The sequence below is a fragment of the Bombyx mandarina genome, chromosome 25, assembly GCF_030267445.1.
Source record: "Bombyx mandarina strain Sakado chromosome 25, ASM3026744v2".
Classification (NCBI taxonomy): domain Eukaryota; kingdom Metazoa; phylum Arthropoda; class Insecta; order Lepidoptera; family Bombycidae; genus Bombyx; species Bombyx mandarina.
The window spans coordinates 9,429,610-9,448,418 of NC_143231.1; the positions used below are offsets into that span (position 1 = coordinate 9,429,610).

The 18,809-nt window shown below is 39.4% G+C and overlaps 2 protein-coding genes across 12 annotated transcripts in view; one reads left to right on the forward strand and one right to left on the reverse strand.

Moving 5' to 3' along the window:
• Bruce (BIR repeat containing ubiquitin-conjugating enzyme) overlaps window positions 1-12,040 on the forward strand; it is a 47,024-nt gene extending 34,984 nt beyond the window's left edge. For all 5 annotated transcript variants that reach the window (XM_089738517.1, XM_089738519.1, XM_089738520.1 and 2 more), the window contains 11 exons: window positions 1,499-1,716; window positions 2,422-2,589; window positions 4,818-5,016; window positions 6,065-6,227; window positions 7,017-7,134; window positions 7,432-7,555; window positions 7,898-8,115; window positions 8,671-8,910; window positions 9,411-9,599; window positions 10,108-10,242; window positions 10,553-12,040. In XM_089738517.1, the coding sequence (XP_089594643.1) occupies window positions 1,499-1,716; window positions 2,422-2,589; window positions 4,818-5,016; window positions 6,065-6,227; window positions 7,017-7,134; window positions 7,432-7,555; window positions 7,898-8,115; window positions 8,671-8,910; window positions 9,411-9,599; window positions 10,108-10,242; window positions 10,553-10,756 (1,976 nt within the window). In that variant the 3' untranslated portion in view covers window positions 10,757-12,040. The remainder of the gene's footprint in view (window positions 1-1,498; window positions 1,717-2,421; window positions 2,590-4,817; window positions 5,017-6,064; window positions 6,228-7,016; window positions 7,135-7,431; window positions 7,556-7,897; window positions 8,116-8,670; window positions 8,911-9,410; window positions 9,600-10,107; window positions 10,243-10,552) is intronic.
• A 1,094-nt stretch (window positions 12,041-13,134) lies between these two features.
• Ppn (proteoglycan-like sulfated glycoprotein papilin) overlaps window positions 13,135-18,809 on the reverse strand; it is a 137,715-nt gene continuing 132,040 nt past the window's right edge. For 4 of the 7 annotated variants that reach the window (XM_089738525.1, XM_089738526.1, XM_089738527.1 and 1 more), the window contains 6 exons: window positions 17,640-18,104; window positions 17,503-17,547; window positions 16,629-16,787; window positions 15,373-15,492; window positions 14,124-14,220; window positions 13,135-13,773 (listed from right to left, as the gene is read on the reverse strand). In XM_089738525.1, coding sequence (XP_089594651.1) covers window positions 13,683-13,773; window positions 14,124-14,220; window positions 15,373-15,492; window positions 16,629-16,787; window positions 17,503-17,547; window positions 17,640-18,104 — 977 coding nt within the window. In that variant the 3' untranslated portion in view covers window positions 13,135-13,682. The remainder of the gene's footprint in view (window positions 13,774-14,123; window positions 14,221-15,372; window positions 15,493-16,628; window positions 16,788-17,502; window positions 17,548-17,639; window positions 18,105-18,809) is intronic. The other 3 variants (XM_089738529.1, XM_089738528.1, XM_089738524.1) reach the window with 2 other exon arrangements.

Sequence of the window (18,809 nt, forward strand, 5' to 3'; positions counted from 1 at the left end):
AAAATCTAATTTGAGTTTTAGAGAATTCATTGATAAAGGGCAATGCCCATTTTCTATGGGCGTTTGGGCCCCTAAAAAAAGTTGTCGGGTGATGATGGTTTTAACTTAATTTGATAGACAAAGAAATATAGTTTCATATTCAGAAAACGATTTTTATATTCTCACGCAGGTTTAAGAGAAATCTTTTTTTTTCTGCAGCTAAAATTAAGGTGTTAATTGTTTTCTTCGAAATCAATATTCGCTCTCATCATTATTTACAGTATTAAATAAGTTAATTGTGGTTAATGTTGCTAGAAATAAGCCCTTAGGTACATTTTATTATTATTATATCCTCATATTAATAATAAAATGAAATGAAAATCCGGAAGCCGGCAACGATATTGTTGTTGTTTTTAAAGTCGCCAATAAGCAGGCAAAGAGCGTAGCCTATACAGCCTAGTCTGTCGTTTTTATTGCTTTTTGGGAGTTTGTATGTCAACTCGATGAATAATATCACATTGAGTGAGCGTGAATTTCCGCAGACCTTTTATCTTGATAAAAAAAACAGTCATTGCTATGTTAGCCACAGTGTTATTTCAGTGCCTCAATAATCGTGAATACACAAAACAACACCCAATTTATGTATTATACATCACAATAAACTATTAAAAAAACATTAAAATAAAACTTCAAGTGACGCTTCACTCGGGTTGTTGCCAAAACTCTCTGATCATATATTATAATAAGAATAGAGTAATGGTAGGCCATTAAGATTTTTTCTAATAGAATCATTAATATCTAAAAATATTAAATAATTCATGGTTTTAAGTAATAATTATTATTACAATATATAAATATTGAATTGAACAAAAATAAACTAAAAAGTCTGTGAAAACAATTAGCTATTTTTTTTAAATTTGTTGTTCAAAAGTCACAGACAACTCTTTCGTTTGGCAGCATATAGTTTTACTATAAGGCTGTATGGGCTAAGCCCTTTGCCTATTGGCGAATTTAAAAACTTATGGCACTCAGTTTTGGGATGTTATCAAATAAGTAATATATTTTTTTTGTAAAACAATGCCAGGTTGAAAGAAATGTTGATACATAAACTAAACAACGCGAAAAAATAAGGCATAGTTTTTCAAGTAAAAATAGTTTTGACATAAAGTTGGCCCACTTTTGGGCATTGTCCTTTTAGTTTTAATTTTAGTCGAGACCACAGTTTATTCGGATATCTTTCGACGGTTCTCATTTTATTATTGGTCAATTCAGTTTTAATAACGAAATAATAAAAATTTTAATGTTAACTCAATAACGTGAATTGATAAATTTATAACTGCATATTTTTTTATGACAAAGGTATTTTTTTCAACTTCATGTGCCACAATTATCTGATATAGTGAATCATTCTTCGACATACATTTGTAAAAATTCGATTTAATCGAATTCAAACATCATGGTCAGTTTAATGCTTCCATTACATGATGGCGCCCAGTTAACGTAGTTCGGAACGACACAGGTAGCATAGCGGTGAGCGGCGGCGGGGGCAGTGGCGGCGCAGGCTGGTCGCTGGGCACGCTGCCGCTGGTGGTGGTGTCCCGGCTGCTGGAGAGGGCTCCGCGCGGCACGCCGGAGGGCGCGCAACTACGGCGTGATCTGATGGCACTCGGGGCGCCGCGCCTGCTGCTCGCCTGTCTCGCTGTGTTTACTCACCACCATCACGCCTCGTCCAACGACGTTAGTACACTGTGCATCCTCGAAATTCTGTCGACAGTTGCTCAAAACTAAAATTATTTCTTAAGATTTTAACGCTTATGACATCTTTTAAATTTAAAGATTTCTTAATTTTAACGCTTGTTAAAATTAAGAATGGAGAAAGGTTTTTCGAAAAAAAAAGAAACGGTACACGCGTATGAACTGAAACTTTTCGATGTGTTGTGGCTTTCTTAATTTTTCATCCTTAAATCAGATTGCTGCTCTTGTAATAAGAAATGCCGTGTATAAGAGATGCGATATCTTCAACATTTATATTATATATATTTTAAATTTGAGACAGAAAAAGAAATATATATATTTTAAATACTTCATTAAAATATTGCACGCTACTCGTTGCTAACGCTCGCGCCGACCTGTAACCGGTATACTACGCGCGTACGCTCGAGTGCCACGCGTTCACTCTCGCTCTGTCTCTTTCTATTCTATGGTAGCGTTAAACGTCGCAACCTTGTTAGAAGTCGCATTAAAAGCTTCACTTCAAAAATCCAAGCAAATGCCTAAGTTTCGTTGATTAGGATCTGCGACCAATATAATATCGTTTCTAATAGTAATGGGCTGATTCATCTAACTCTGACAATATATCGGGCATTGTTTTGTTTGAGCGCTCGATACAGTACCAGTCGATCTAGCCGACCACAACATGCTAATTATAAACCTCACAAACAGAACAGCCAAGCGTCGAACGGGTCGACGGGTAAAACTGAAGAGAAGAACCAACTATACTGGGCGAAGGGTACCGGCTTCGGCACCGGCTCCACGCAGCAGTCCTGGAACGTGGAGCAGGCGCTCATGCGGCAACGCACCGAGGAGGAGCACGTTACGGCGCTCCTACAAGTTTGTGTTCCAGCCTCTTCATTCCATTCTAGTTATCTTTACCGTCACAACATTACTCCTATTATTTTTACTGGTGGTAGGACCTCCTGTGAGTCCGCACGGGTAGGTACCACCACCACCCTGCCTATTTCTGCCGTGAAGCAATAATGCGTTTCGGCTTGAAAGGTGGGGCAGCCGTTGTAACTATACTGAGACCTTAGAGCTCATATCTCAAGGTGGGTGGCGGCATTTGCGTTGTAGATTTCTATGGCCCCCGGTAACCACTTAACACCAGGTGGGCTGTGAGCTCGTCCACACATCTATGGAATAAAAATATTTATTACGTAATCATATCGTAGCATAATTAGGAACAGATATCTCAAAAAAAAGTAACCAAATAAAAAATTATGTATAAGAATGTGAAGAAATTTGTTAGACCTTTTCAAGGTGTGCTTGCTACCCGAACGAACACTGTGAGAAGTTAATCCAGTGAGCGTTTCTTGGTAATGATAACGAAGATTTTATACTGATAAAGAACCTCGAAGAACAGTAGTACAACTCGTTTGGAATTTTAAATTTATAACTGAAATAAAATTTCTTTGAAATTGGCATTAGTTTAGTGGCGCAAATTCAGAAACGCCACCACTGGATAAGTATGGATTGCGATGATGGCGTAGGTATCAGAGTAACCACAAAATTAATATTAATGTACATGCTGGTCACCCAATAATCTGTGTTAAAAATAAAAATCCATAAATAGACAAAATATATGAAATATACCTTTCCAAAATACTGTATATACCTAGTCAGGTCATGAGTATTGTCACACAGTAAAAACTTTTCTTTTAGAATGCTGGCCACAAAAAAGTTTATTGAATTCGAATTTCGAATTGTTCATGAAAATAAAAATGTATACTTTTAGAATTTTACTCATTTTTAAATATGGAGTGGACGCTTAAAGAAGACCGTGTTGCAGTTATTGCGTTGCATCGTTGCGGTTACGCGCCAATTCAAATTTTTAACATACTGAAAAATTTGAATATAACCAAAAGATTCGTTTATCGTACCATCAAATGATACAATGAAGACCCTAGTGTAGATGACAGGTCAAGAAGTGGTCGCCCTCGGTCTGTTAGGACTCCAGCAGTGATAAAAGCTGTGAAGGCGCGAATTCAAAGAAATCCCAAACGTAAGCAGAAACTGTTGGCCCTTTAGATGGGGTTAAGCAGAACCACGGTGAAAAGGGTGTTAAATGAAGATTTAGGGCTTCGGGCATATCGAAGAAAAACAGGACATCGTTTGAGAGATGCCGCGCTTTGTTGAAGCGGTACGCGGGAAAAAAAAATCGGGAATTTTTTTTTCGGATGAAAAAATTTTTACCGTAGAAGAGAGCTACCACAAATAAAATGATAAGGTGTACGCACACAGTAATGAAGAAGCGAGCAACCGTATTCCGCGTGTCCAACGAGGTCATTTTCCATCCTCGCTCATGGTATGGTTGGGAGTTTCTTATTGGGGCTTAACAGAGGTACATTTTTGTGAGAAAGGTGTAAAAACGAATGCAGTTGTGTATCAAAATACAGTCCTGATGAACCTCGTGGAACCTGTTTCTCATACCATGTTCAATAACAGGCACTGGGTATTCCAACAAGATTCGGCGCCAGCTCATAGAGCGAAGAGCACACAGGACTGGCTGCCGGCGCGTGAAATCGACTTCATCCGGCACGAAGACTGGCCCTCCTCCAGTCCAGATATGAATCCGTTGGATTACAAGATATGGCAATACTTGGAGGAAAAGGCGTGTTCAAAGCCTCATCCCAATTTGGAGTCACTCAAGACATCCTTGATTAAGGCAGCCGCCGATATTGACATGGACCTGGTTCGTGGTGCGATAGACGACTGGCCGCGCAGATTGAAGGCCTGTATTCAAAATGACGGAGGTCATTTTGAATAAACTTTATGTCATAAGAATCTATGTTTTGTTAAGTTCATTTTGGTATATGAATGGTTACATAATGAATAAACTTAGTTCAATTATTTTACATTAATCATGTGACAGAATTTATGACCTGACTAGGTACAAATCAAAGTTTTTAACTTACGACAAATATAAATGCATTGTTTACTGACCAACTTCAACAACAATAAACTAAAAGCTTGGTGATTTGATTATTAGTGTAAGAAACATAAGCTACAAAAATACATGATTATTGAATGTCTAAAAAAGAGCTAATTCTCTTTATGGTCAGGTATTAGCGTCGTACATAAATCCATGTGAAAAGTGGCCCCCCGAAGAAGGTCAGGAGTCCTCACCGGATACCGAGAGTGAAGCGAACTCTACTGAGGCCCCCAGCGAGGATTGCTCAGACCTGCCTTCAGAGTTTATTGATCTCATAGCCAACAGCTCCCTAGTACCTGCCATCTGTTCGTATCTTAGGAATGATTCAGGTCAGTTACTAAAATCAGACGTTATGGAGGCCATACACACTAGATTTTGTGATGGGCTTAGCGGTGCATGCATAACCGACAGGCATGCCCTAGCGTGAATTTGATTAAGCTGTACAGTTATCGGTGCATGTACATGCAACTGAGCTAATATCAAAATTGATATTTTATGCCTCTCGGTTATATTTGCACGCGAGCACAACTGAGCGTGTGTAGTGTCCAGCTAGGTTACCTGCCACAGCTCTAGCGTGTATGGCCTCCATTATAATAAAAATTTAAACTTACTCAATATACATTAGCTGTCTATCACCAAATAAAGTTCGGCATTCAAAGCAAAAAAAAAAACAATTACGAAAACAAAAAATAATAATTTCTTTTTAATTTTCAGTAGAACATATAATCAATGGAATAATGTAACAATTTCGTTATTAAATAGTACTCGTATGAAATCTCAGTGCGTTCACTGAGAACTGTATAAGAAATTAAAACCGACTAGCTCTTATTTTGTATAATTCTACTCAAAGTTTTGTTAACTTGATTGAAGACAACATTCTTTTTATATATCACTAGCTGACCCGGCAGACTTCGTAGTGCCTCAATCGATAAATAAGAGACCTAAACTTTTGTTTAAAATAAACTTTAAACAAACAAAAGGAATCCGTCCGACGGGGGACACATCAAAGGAAAAACAAAATTATTATTTTTATTTAATTTCGAGCATTTTCATATTTATTTACCTTTTAAACCTTCTCTGGACTTCCACAAATCATTCAAGACCAAAAGCCAAATCGGTCCAGCCGTTCTGGAGTTTTAGCGAGACTAACGAACAGCAATTCATTTTTATATATAGAGATTTGTGGCCAAATAAACAATAAACTAACTTATCGCTATTACACAGTAATCTGCTACATTAAGTCAAGTTTAAAATTATTTGAACAAATATTAGATCAATTAGATTTTATTTAAGTGATTTAAAATGATTTGATTATTGTACATTTTATTGGCTGCTGCAATTTGGAACATTGTAACTGTATGCGGTGGGTGTGCGCAGTGCTGGACATGTCGCGGCACATCCCGCTGTACGTGTGCGTGCTGCGGTGCGCGCGCGGGCTGGCGTCGCTGCGGAGCGCGCGCCTCGCCGCCCCGCTGCGTCCGCTGCCGCGCCTGCTCGCCCAGATGAGCCGCACCACCAACTCCTACGCCACTAAACTCAAGTCAGTCGCATTCTTCTCTCAATATTACTTCACTGGTGGTAGGACCTCTTGTGAGTCCGCGCGGGTAGGTACCACTGCCCTGCCTATTTCTGCCGACCTTAGAACTCATATCTCAAGGTGGCGGCAGTATTTACGTTGTAGATGTCTATGGGCTCCACTAACCACTTAACACCAAGTGGTCTGTGAACTCGTTCACCCATCTTAGATATAAAAATAATAGTAATAGGGACATTGATTTTCACAGGAAAATGCTAACATGCTATATTTCATAAGATACCAGTGAATACCAGTACTCTATATAGGGAATCCATTCACTGTATTTTACCTGCTTTAATAAAAAAAACTTACATTTGTTTTGTTTACGTATATGACATCCTACAATTTTTTGGAATCGACTTAAGTAAAGATTTAAATCAGAAAACGCACATTTTTTGATATGAATAACATTGTGAGTAGTTAGTCTGCTTACCATATTGTGACAATACCAACGGTTTCTAAAACGCTTGATTATATGCAACTAGATAGTATAAATCTGTTTTGTATAAAATTTCAAATACATGTATTTTAAATATTTTCGTCATAACTCTAAATAAAATTCATATTATATTTAATGCGTAAAATCTCCTAGGATCACTTGAATGTGAACCATAATTTTAATACATTTTAAATACCCTATATCATTAAATTAAGAGCAGTTATAAAATCTGTCTGATAAAAAATGATTTGTAAGTTAGTTAACAAAAGTAATTTTATAAATGATGTCTGACATATAACATTTAATTGTTTTAGAATGAGTAAGAAGACAATATTTGGCAAGATGACCTACAGCCAACGTTTCTGTCCAGCCACAAATTCCGAATTATCAGAAGAGGACGAGGGATTAGCTTCACTAATTGCCGACATACAGGTTGGTTTCTTTAATATTCAAAGGTAATGCAGAATCTGTGAATGATTTTACTTGTGGTAGGATCTCTTGTGAGTCTGCACCGGTAGGTACCACCGCCCTGCCTATTTCTGCCGTGAAGCAGTAATGCGTTTCGGTTTTGAGACCTTAGAACTTATATCTCAAGGTGGGTGGCGGCATTTACGTTGTAGATGTCTATGGGTTCCTGTAATCCCTTAACACCAGGTGGGCTGTGAGTTCATCCACACATTTAAGCAATAAAATAATAATAATAATAATAATCGAAATCGTCGTTGACAGGCCACGTCAGCGATGATGTGCAGCGGCAACGTGACCGGCTGGGAGGAGGCGCGCGGCACTCCCAACGCGCCGCCGGCCTCACGCGAGGCTCGGTACATCCAGCTCATGAGGACTATGCAATTCGGTACGTCCTATGAATTTTACTAGAAAATTTTGCTTTGTTTCAACTCGTAAAGTAGTAGTTTTATCCAAGTAAAACTGCAACTGATATCACTGGAGTGCTAACAAGATATTTTTACTTATTTTTGAGTTAACACATTTCTTTATCACATTTAATTAAAGTCACTGTTCAGTACAAGAGACTTTATGATTTTAGTCACTAAATTCAGAGAGTAATATTAATTAAAGAAATAATGGTATTATGGTTGGGATGCTCTGAGATGACACACTCCGTGGAGGTTTACGTCAATATTAGCTATAGAGTGCTCTCTGGTTTCTGAAATGAGTAACCTTTTGCGTTCCGCAGATACGTACGAGATGATAGCCGAGTGCCCGGAGGCCGGGTTCAAGTTCACCGTGCCGTACCACTTCGAGGGCACGGTGCGCGCGGCCGGCGAGCGCTCGCACCCCGCGCGCGTCAAGCGGCTGGCGCAGGAGGCCGCCACGCTCGCCACCAGCCTGCCGCTCTCCTACTCCTCCTCCGTCTTCGTGCGGTACGACGCCGTCAGGCTCGACGTCATGAAGGTGCGCGCCCTCATCTCTACTGTTGCTGTACCGTCACTAGAGCTCAGTCCTGATCACGCAGGAGCCAGTCACAGTCGACGCGTCCTTACAGATCCAATAACCCCGTTAGCTCTAACACTAGGAGCAGGCTTAGGGACAAGTCTGCAAAGAGTTCGACGTGCAACTTAGCCTAAAGATCAGCCCGTTGAGTTTCTTGCCGGATCCTCTCAGCGGGTCGCGATTCCATTCCAATAATAGATTCATTCGCAAAGCAGCTACTCTTGAGTTGATAAATTCCCTTTGGAGCCGCTCGGGTAGCTGTTAGCAAATCCCACCACTCCCGGCTAAGCCCTTGCTAGCCCAACTGTCCTGGTGACACTAGAATGACCTCCGGGCTACCAGTAATCCCTCAAACATACTGTGCCCGCGTGCCCATCAAGCACCTTATTGAGCAATAGAAATTGTGTATCTTCCAAATTAATGGTTGGCTTTATCGTAGCAGTCTACCTTCCAAACCTACCAGACAGAACCTTTATTTTCCCTCGTAGATCTAACTGATGCTAATTTCACTTTTAGGTTTTGATAACCGGCCCATCGGATACGCCGTATGCGAACGGCTGCTTTATCTTGGACGTGTACTTCCCTGCCGAGTACCCATCGGTACCGATGCTCATAAACCTGGAGACGACGGGTCGCCACTCGGTCAGATTTAACCCTAACCTCTACAACGACGGCAAGGTCTGCCTCTCCGTACTCAACACCTGGCACGGCAGACCTGAAGAGAAGTGGAATGCTCACACGTCAAGCTTCTTACAGGTAATGAAGTTTTGTTGTAATATTGTAGTTCAATAACACACTCGCAATTACATGTTGTTTGATAAAATTATACATCCATGCCTAACCAATTCAGATCATTGCAAGCATAAATGTTTGACACTAATGTTTATGATAATGTCAATCATCTTAGTAATTTGCATAACCTATATATCTGTCTGTGCACTTTTGTTAGGACTATGTTCCTCCATTCCTTTCTGTACTCCGCGCAGTGGATAGCGACATTGATGCCTATATATACCACAGTAAAATTAAATTATTATGTTTTTTTTTTTAAATATATTTATCGGGCATAATTATTTTTGTATTGACCTTTGACTGTTGCCAACTCATCGATTTACGATGTTGCCCTTGCACATAAATAAATTTTACCATATTAGTATAATTTCTCAACAGAATCTCTCTCTATTGTTTTATGCTGAACTACTTTCGTTTGTATTATAACAATTTCACACCAAAATTTATATTATCGATATCATCAGGTATTAGTGTCGATCCAATCACTGATCCTGGTCCCGGAGCCGTACTTCAACGAGCCGGGATACGAGCGCAGCCGGGGCACGCGCGTGGGCAGCACCGCCTCCCTCGAGTACAACTCCAACATATACCAGGCCTGCGTGCGGTGGGCCATGCTCGAACATCTACGGAACCCGGAACCTTGCTTTAAAGAGGTCCTTATTTATTATTGTCCACTATTCGTTATTGCGTCAGATTGTTTTATTGAAGTGAAACTTCCTTAGAATCGTTGTGATTTCAAACTCGATGAAACGAAAAAATAAGTCCATAGAGACACAAACACTAAAATGTATAGGATTCAGCCGGCGAGAGAATGAGATAGAACACATTAGACGTTCTCGGTCTCCTCTTTGTACGACTCTTCGTAGCATCCCTACTATCGTCTACTAAACATTGTCCATATGTATGCTCCTGTGTAGTGGAATAGTCAGTATATCTATATCTTATTTATAAATTTCACTTCTACCATGTGTGACACACACACACACCTTTTATTATTTCTAATAATACTTTATTGCTAACTCATTTCCTAAAGTTGCTGATTATGTAAAAAGATAAATTAATAAGAATTATACCAGTATAGAGTGTTTGGTAGTTACTTTGCGAAAATAACAGTCTCCGTTATTTTTGAGCAATTTTGATGTATAATTTGTTGTGTTACAGGTGATTCAGACTCATTTTTGGATAAAACGAAATGAGATAATGCAAACTGTGGCGAATTGGATAACTGAGCTAGAGGGACAGGGCGGAGACGAGCGCACGCAGAGGAGCATACAACTGAACCTCATGGGGCTCAAGGTAATAGAAATAATGATATATTGTATTTTTACTGAATCTCATTAAAGCTAACCCTACAACAAAGAAGGTATTGTTCTTCCTTGATAAGAGGGGGCTCTTATCCTTGTCTCGATCTTTTGAGTCGGATATAGAAATATAAACAGGAATAACGAAAAAAAGAGAACAGAATGGAAACGCAAAATTTGATAAAATTTATATAATTAGAGGTGCCGTAGCTAACATTAAATTGAATTACGAATATTGATAGTCTGGGTCGGTTACTCAACCACTAATTAACATGTAATTGATAGCACGCTTGGTACCATTTCAGCGTCACTACGTTAAGCTGCAAGAGGAGCTGGCGAAGCTACCGGTGCCGGCCGGCCTCGAGGAGCTGGACGAGCCGTTCCAGCTGCCCGCTGCGCCGCCCCGCCCCGCGCCCCCGCCCGCCGCGCCAGAACCCCGCCCCGCGCCGCCTTCCGACGACGAGATCGATCACGACATGGAGAAGATCGTCGCTTCCTTCCTCGACTGAGCGCTGGCCCCTCCACCGGCCTGCGCCTCGACACCGCGCGGGGTGGGCGGAAAGGAATCGATCTCTTAGTCGAGCCTGCGTTTGCGAGCGCAGCGCCGCACCGACAGCTTCCCGCGAGTCGCCCGCCGCCATGGCGCCACCGTCGCGGCCGCACCCGTATTCAGTACACTAGTACCGTTCATATCTTTGTAGCGAGTTTATTGTTCGTAATGAATGTTTTCATTTTGTAGTAAACGTTTTACATAAGTGTTTAGGATTAGTGAGATCTTTGTTCGGTTCGTGAATGTACCCCGTGTCCCGATGTGTTTACCGTGTGTGTGTGTAGTGTCGATAAATTGTAAAATAGTTCAATTAAGAAGTCTGCCGATATATTATGTAATTAACTTAGCACAAGTTAGTGAATTCATATTTACGTAAAGTATTGGTGTATTCGTGTTAGATGTAATGTTCGGTACTCTATAGGGGAGTCTTCAGGTACCGATCACTCGAAATATGTACGGGCTAATCGCGGGTATATACAGATAGAGCGCCTTGCTGTGTCGCAGTGCGAGATGTTCACTAGAATGGGACGTGTGTGTGTGTACATTGTCGCGTGTCGGGACGACCGAACGAACGCCTCGCGAACAGAAACTTGTATATTAAAATATAATTTGATGTATATAATAACGTTTTATTTTTTGTATTTAAGTACATATAAATAAATAATTTAACGCGCTCTCAAAGAGTAGGCAAAGGCGGAATGATACGTACGACTAGTTTGATAAAATGTAATATGAATGAATAAAATTTTAACACTCGGGTATAAAAATTGTATAGGCCTAGCCGACTCAGTCATTTTATTTAGGGGACAATAATTTTATTTATCATTTAGACAGTAACAGTGTTATGTTATTGAAACGTGAAATTAATTTGGGAAAACTTGTTAACTAGCTCAAAACGAACGTTATTTAAGCTCGTGGTAATTTTATAATAAAAATGACGTATGTATTTATCTTACTGAGTATTATTTTAAAACAAGACTGTTTACTTATTCAGTGAATCATCTAAATTATGTCTTCGTAACACGGTGTAGGCTGTGTTTTATGTAATTACGTACGCGTGCTGCGTGCACACGACGCTCCTGGGCCCTCGACGAAATTATGTTACGTGTATTATAAACATTAGAATGTATTATATATAACCTGTCTCGTTGTAATTTCATTGTCAGGTAAGTTGAACACGAACTTGTTATATTTGACTGTGAATTTCGGTGTGTAAATAAAAAATATGTTATCGCAGTACAAATATTTTTTTTATTTATTAATTTTCCCGTAACCTCACGGAGTAAGCCTTAGGGTCCGTTCACACAGACCGGCTCGGAGAGGAGAGCGAATTTTTATCACGTTGAAAACAGTTTTGAGTGATTGTAGTTGTACGGTTTGTCCACATGACCCTCTGTTGTGATAATGATAGCAACTCCAATATTGAGTAATTGTTTATTGATATGCTTACACTGATTAGTGACTGTTTATATTTACATTACTCGTACATACATTACATACTCATAAAAAAATAATTTGACTGTTTTTTAATTTTTAAATAAACTATTACTAATTGAATAAGAACTGTCTAATGAACTCATCTTTGTTTAATACTTCACTATTAAATTTTATGGCCTTTTGTTTATTTCACTTTTACACTAAACACAATATTACAAATTACCCCAGCACAACGATGGCGGAGAATTTTAGGTGCGTGAGAGCAGACGTAGACACTAACGCGCATGCGCACTTGTCAGTACCTAGGGAGGAAAAGTTAGACTTTCTTCCCTGCACAGCGGGAGGAAAACCGAACTTTCGGCGTAGGTTGGAGAAAAAATGACATTATGTGAGTACACAACGCCATGCTGATGGCGGTACACGAACTTACTGGAAAATGAATGACTGATATAAAATGCATCGGTATGCAATACGATGTGCGCGCTGGCCCGTACAGTAGTACAGTTTATTTTTGCATGTGCACTTTTTGTGTCATTAAGAATGCTTGAACGCGCTGCGTGTGAAATGATAAGAGGAGACTACCGGCTCCGAGCGCTGCATCCGCTTTCAGATCCATAGATAATATTATTTCTTAATATTTCTTCCAGACGGTCTATGTGAAATAGTTGGCGGCTCTCCAGCCAATTCCAAACGTATACGACCCGGTTTGTGTGAAGTGACCCTTAAAAGTTCAGTTTTAATTTGCTCGAGGTATCCCCGTAACACTGAGAGGATATAAGATTAAAGCCATTGAAGCCACAATAAGGCCGTACAAATTTTAATCAAATATAAATATGTTCCTAATAGATCCCAAAATGTCCTGAGACAGTTAAACAACGGAAATGACAAATAAAAAAAAGCTTATTGCTTGTGTGTGTTTATTTTATTCAATTTATTTACATTGTTTAATTATTACAAAGAAAACACTGACGACGAATCTAGCGATACCTATTTAAATTAGTAGACAAACTACAGACTGAGAATACAAAATCTACACTGGACAAACTAAATCATAAATAATTTATTGTCTATTCGTTAAATGAATTAATTCCAAATGGATTTTCGGCTCGAACATTCATAAAAACTGTTGTAAATTTAGACAAGCAGATGGATTATTGCGAATCAAATATTTACAGGTTTTTTTTAAAATCTATAGTGTAAGTACCTGTTTTAAAAATAGTGCACACGGTTGACATGTGATGTTATTCATAGCTTAGTCTAATGTATAATTCTTTTAAAATAACACAATTTATGGCACTAAATAACAAGATTGTTCCGTCGAAGTGAAGCCATCGGTCGTGGCGATGATTTAACTATATTGAGAAAAATAATCAATACGAAAATAATATTATTGTGACCGATGGTTGTTTATTGACACTAACTAGGGATGATAATAATAGTCCTAAAAACTACTTTCTTCTGGTGAAGGCCGCGTCGTTTTGCATTTCCACCTCTTCGGGACTCAGTTGACCAGCCTCCAGACAAGACTTGCAGCAGAAACTTGAAAATGATTAAATTTTATTTAGTAGGACTTCTTCTGCTTTTTGCTTTTTTTCCTACCGCTGCTGATGCCTTTTTTTTCCTACCGATGCTGATGCCTTGAGAGGCTATTTCTGCTTCGCCTTAACAAGTAGGTGAGCTCGCGGGGCTCAAACCGGATTGTTGCTAACACTGGCCTTAGCGAGAGCCGTGCTTCGCAGAATCTACCACCGGATCGGAAACGCGACCCACAGAAGATCCGGCGAGAAACTCAGTGGGCTGTGTCTATGGGTTAAATCTTCTGTTAGGTTATGGGCATCAATAGCACGTTAGACACGACATACATCGTATGCAACAAATATAAAACTTACTTAGAGTAATAATGATGTTTGCAGAACTTGCTGCGAACTATGAGACTGCAGTCAGCGAAGAATGGATTGTCAGTACACTTTGCTGGTGTCGTCAGAGCTGAAAATTAAAAAGAGTTGCTTCACGTTTTTTATTCATTCGATGATACGTCCTAATTGAGTTTGTACGACGTTATCCGTTTGAGATGAACTTTGCTCTTTGCTTTTAAGAAACTTACCGTTCCTAAAATTGTTTTATGATTCGATGAAAACAAACTTTTTAATTACAAGAAAAATTGTATATTCACGTGTTATCAATGCGTTGAGATTAATTACTATATTATTTTTTATTAAGATGGGTGTACGAGCTCACGGCCCCCCTGGTGTTAAGTGGTCATCGAAGTCCATAGACATCAATGATGTCAATGCCGCCACCCACCTTGGGACACGAGTTCTAACTCTCAGTTTTTACGGTACAACGGTTTTCAAACCGGAAGCTGTTTTCAGCTTCACGGCAGAAATAGGCAGGATGGTGGTACCTACCCGTGCGGACTCACAAGACTCCCTATTACCAGTAACTTTAATATTATATTGTAACTTTAATATTTTAATCATACCGGTTGCTAGTAAATTAGGAGCACTTGAAACCGATCAATAACTTTTTACTTATTTATGTAGAAAATTAACCTCAAAACGAGTTTTTATTTTTATAATAGTGGCGTCAATTTCAATATATTTTTTAGATATCCAATACATTTAAGAATTTGAAACAGTCCAGTTTTATAGTAATATTTGCTGTCCATTTTTGGGCCCAGCATACAATGGATAGTGGGCATTCCCCTTTCAGGTGTGTTAGAACAGCGATTCTAAATTCCATCAATTAAAAACGTACAGGTCGTTGTTAAAAAATCTGTGCAGTTTGATAAATCGTTTTAAGGAAGGAGTTGCTTACTGGTGGTAGGACCTCTTGTGAGTCCGCGCGGGTAAGTACCATCATCCTGCCTATTTCTGCCGTGAAGTAGTAATGCGTTTCGGTTTGAAGGGTGGGGTGGGGTTGTAACTATACTTGAGATCTTAGAACTTATATCTCAAGGTGGGTGGCGCATTTACGTTGTAGATTGTCCATGGGCTCCAGTAACCACTTAACACCAGGTGGGCTGTGAGCTCGTCCACCCATCTAAGCAATAAAATAAAATAAAAGGAATTTATTAGTTATCTTAATAGCCATAAAGACTATTATTGCCAAAATCGTCCGGTCCCTATTTCTACCCACCTTTAACAGTGACCTGGACGCTAGATTCGTGCGAGCTGTACAAGTTGTCGGCGTGGCACACGTACACTCCGCTATCTCCGACCGTCACTCTGCGTATCGTCAGACGGGAAACACTAGTTCCTGTAATATAAACAGTCAAGCATTGAAGTTAGATTACGGAGAATCAGCCCACTGAGCTTCTCGCCGGATCTTCTGAGTGGGTCGCGTTTCCGATCCGGTGTTAGATTCTGCGACTCATCGCTAGGGCCAGTGTTAGCAACACACCTACACGTCAAGGTGAAGCTGAAATAGCCTCTCAAGGCTATCAGCATAGGTAGGGAAAAAACCTGAGAATGCAGCTTTGTAGCGCTTATCTAAGGTAAAGGCCCGCGTTGACTATAGAGAGTCACGAATCCTGGCCTACATGGTGTTCCGATTGTTTGTCTTTGAAGCGTCAATACAAGAGACAACGCAATTCTTTTCACGTCCCATCATTTATATTAAAAACCTGTCGGTCTACAAACGAGATCCACTGTCCCCTGTCGCTGGTCTTGTAGACGACAACATCGCAACATTTCCAGGCGAGCACTCGGAGTAGATTATGACTAATAATACCAAGTACTTAGTAGAGTAGTTAGCAATATAATTTTCAACGACTTCAAAACGTTCGATTGGTTTGAAAATTTTCACACGTACCTACCAATGACTGATAGCAATACAATACTTTATTAATCTGATCTTGTATCCTAATCAGAATCACAAGGGAAAAAATTGTTAAGATTTGCTACTAATTCTAGTCGTTAACTTATTTTTATGATGACTAATGGTCCACCGGTAGTCGAAATTCGACTATAATTAATTGAAATTATAAGTTTTACACTATTATGATTCTATTGTCAAAGACTATTTTATACTTCTATAATCCCAGATTTCGCTAATTCTTCAATTAAGACAAATATTCATAAAGACAAACAATATTTAATCTCTTCTCAATTTGACCACAGACTTTAAGCAACAAGAAAAGTTTGACAATAAACAAATAGTATGCACGCGTATGTGTGTCAAACACACGATGTGTAATGTTTTTTTAATTGATTTAATGTATTTTTAATGAATAGTTTAAAAAAATATTAACATTCTGCACTCCTCTGTATTCTCTATAAGTGTGCGAAATTTCATACTCCTCCCTCTGCGCAATTTTCATAAAAAGGAGTACAAAGTTTTTGCTTCAAGTATTAATATATAGCTTAATAATAATTGTAGATGCGTGATCTTACCACTTATCCATATGTTGTCTCCGGAAGCGATCCTGACGCCATCTTTGGACCAGTATACGTTTTCAGGTTGCGGGTACCCATCCACTTCGCAGGGCAGACTCAGTTCGGCGCCCGCGGTCAGCGTCGGAGGCGCCGACAATATTCTTGTCGACACCGGCGCTATAGCGAACAGTTCCCATTGATGAACTGTTTCAAGCACTAAGTATTCATTTCATGCCTATTTTGTACGAAAACAACTTTCGTGCATTGACATATACAAGTAATACGAGTATGCAGTAATATATTTAACATTACTATCAAAATTATCAAGACATTGATAATGCACAACGAAATTCGGACAAGTTGCAACAACTATTCAATTAATAATGTTCCTTCGCAGTCATTCAATAATATAGTGTTGACACTTAGTTTTCATTTATTGATATATTTTAATTATTGAATTCATAACACAATAATTGTTTTTAACGGCAAAATAATTCGACCTCAACAAAATATAATAAGAATACCATCGTTATAGTCAAAGTATATTAAAAATGCATAATAAAGGTAAAAAAATCGATTTACCGAGCAAAAAGATCTGACTTACCAAGAAAAACTGATCAGAACTTAGAACTTCGCTCTTTTTCGAAATATATTTTAAAAAGGGTACTGTCTGTCTATACGACATGCTATATGCAGAATTCTTTATCGAATACGAACTTTACAAACAACAAGTTAACATACCTCACCAGAAGCTGAACGGTTTCTGTAAAGTTCACAGAAAACTCCAAACAAACAACACATACCATGCAACCAAACCCATCACCCGTTAAGAGGCATGCAAAACAAGCTACAGAGACGATGGTATAACAATAATATGTAATTAAATATTTACTCCCGAAAGTTCTCGAGTGATGTCCGCCTAGACGTTTTGGATGCGCTGTGAGACAATCGCAATTTTTTTTTTAAATACTTTTCTCTTAGAATTAATATACGGTTCTAATTGCGGTTGTAACACATAATAAAGCTTACCGGTAAACAGGGGAACGTTGAAATCTAGATCGAGAAGAGTGGTGGGGGCAGCAGTGGTAGTGACGGTGGGGGGCCGGGGGGCCTCCGTCGCCGCGTCCACTACCCGCACGTGGACCCCCTCGCCGGGCCGCGACACTAGGTACTTGTTGTCAGAGGGCGTATCGTCTTGTTTGTACGCCCGAACCTCCATCAGTAACGTGGCCGGGCTTCCTTCTCCGTTGTATGCTTGACACGCGTATTCCCCAAGCGCCTCGTCGATCAGTTGTCTTATTAGAAGAACGTTTTCTCTGGCTTCGTACAATGTACTGCTGTATGGCACCATGGGACCGTTAAGTCCTCTGTACCAGAAGATTTCCGGGGTCGGGTATCCGTACACGAGGCAGCGCAAGACGAGCGGTCTGCCCATCTCCCCCGTTATTACTTCATTTTGTTCTCCCGCGATGCCGACCGGCGTCCTCACGGGATCTAACCATGCTCCGTTTGTTAGTTTCACGCGAGTTTGTGAATACTTTTGGTGTCATATCACCATTCGTCAATGGAGCATCCACAAACTGCTGGTTAATGTTATTAATTCGTATTCTAAAAAGCGGATTGCGTTTTGGACAAAGACAAATGAAAATTTTGTTATTGTTTTAAGCGTTCCTAAAATTGTATGTGTTTCGATAATTAAAAAAAAAACAGCGTTTTGATTACAAGAAGAATTGTACGCGCAATCAATGCGTTGCGATTGATTACTATATTATACTGGTTGCTGATAAATTAGGAACACTTGAAACAATGAATGAGTGAGATAAAGAATTATTATTCTAATGTGTCGTTAACCTTGTCCACTCGCGCAGGCCAGCAGCAGCCCTAACGTGACCGAAACACAACCGCGTGACAACATGGCTGGACACCGTCTGCCTCCGACGATACTATGCATGCACTATCTGAATTATCACAAACACTACACCACCAGTCATTATGCTGTTCCGATAATACGAATGTTCACTGTAAAAATTTAAATTGCATACATAAATATACTTCATTATGAGTATACTACACAATACGTTTATGAATTCAAAAAGAATCAACTAAAACCAATGGCAAGCATTTCGTATTTTTATTAATTCAACAGTTTACCTTAGCTTTGTGGTTTTTTATTGGGACTTCAGTGAATATTCTAGCAAA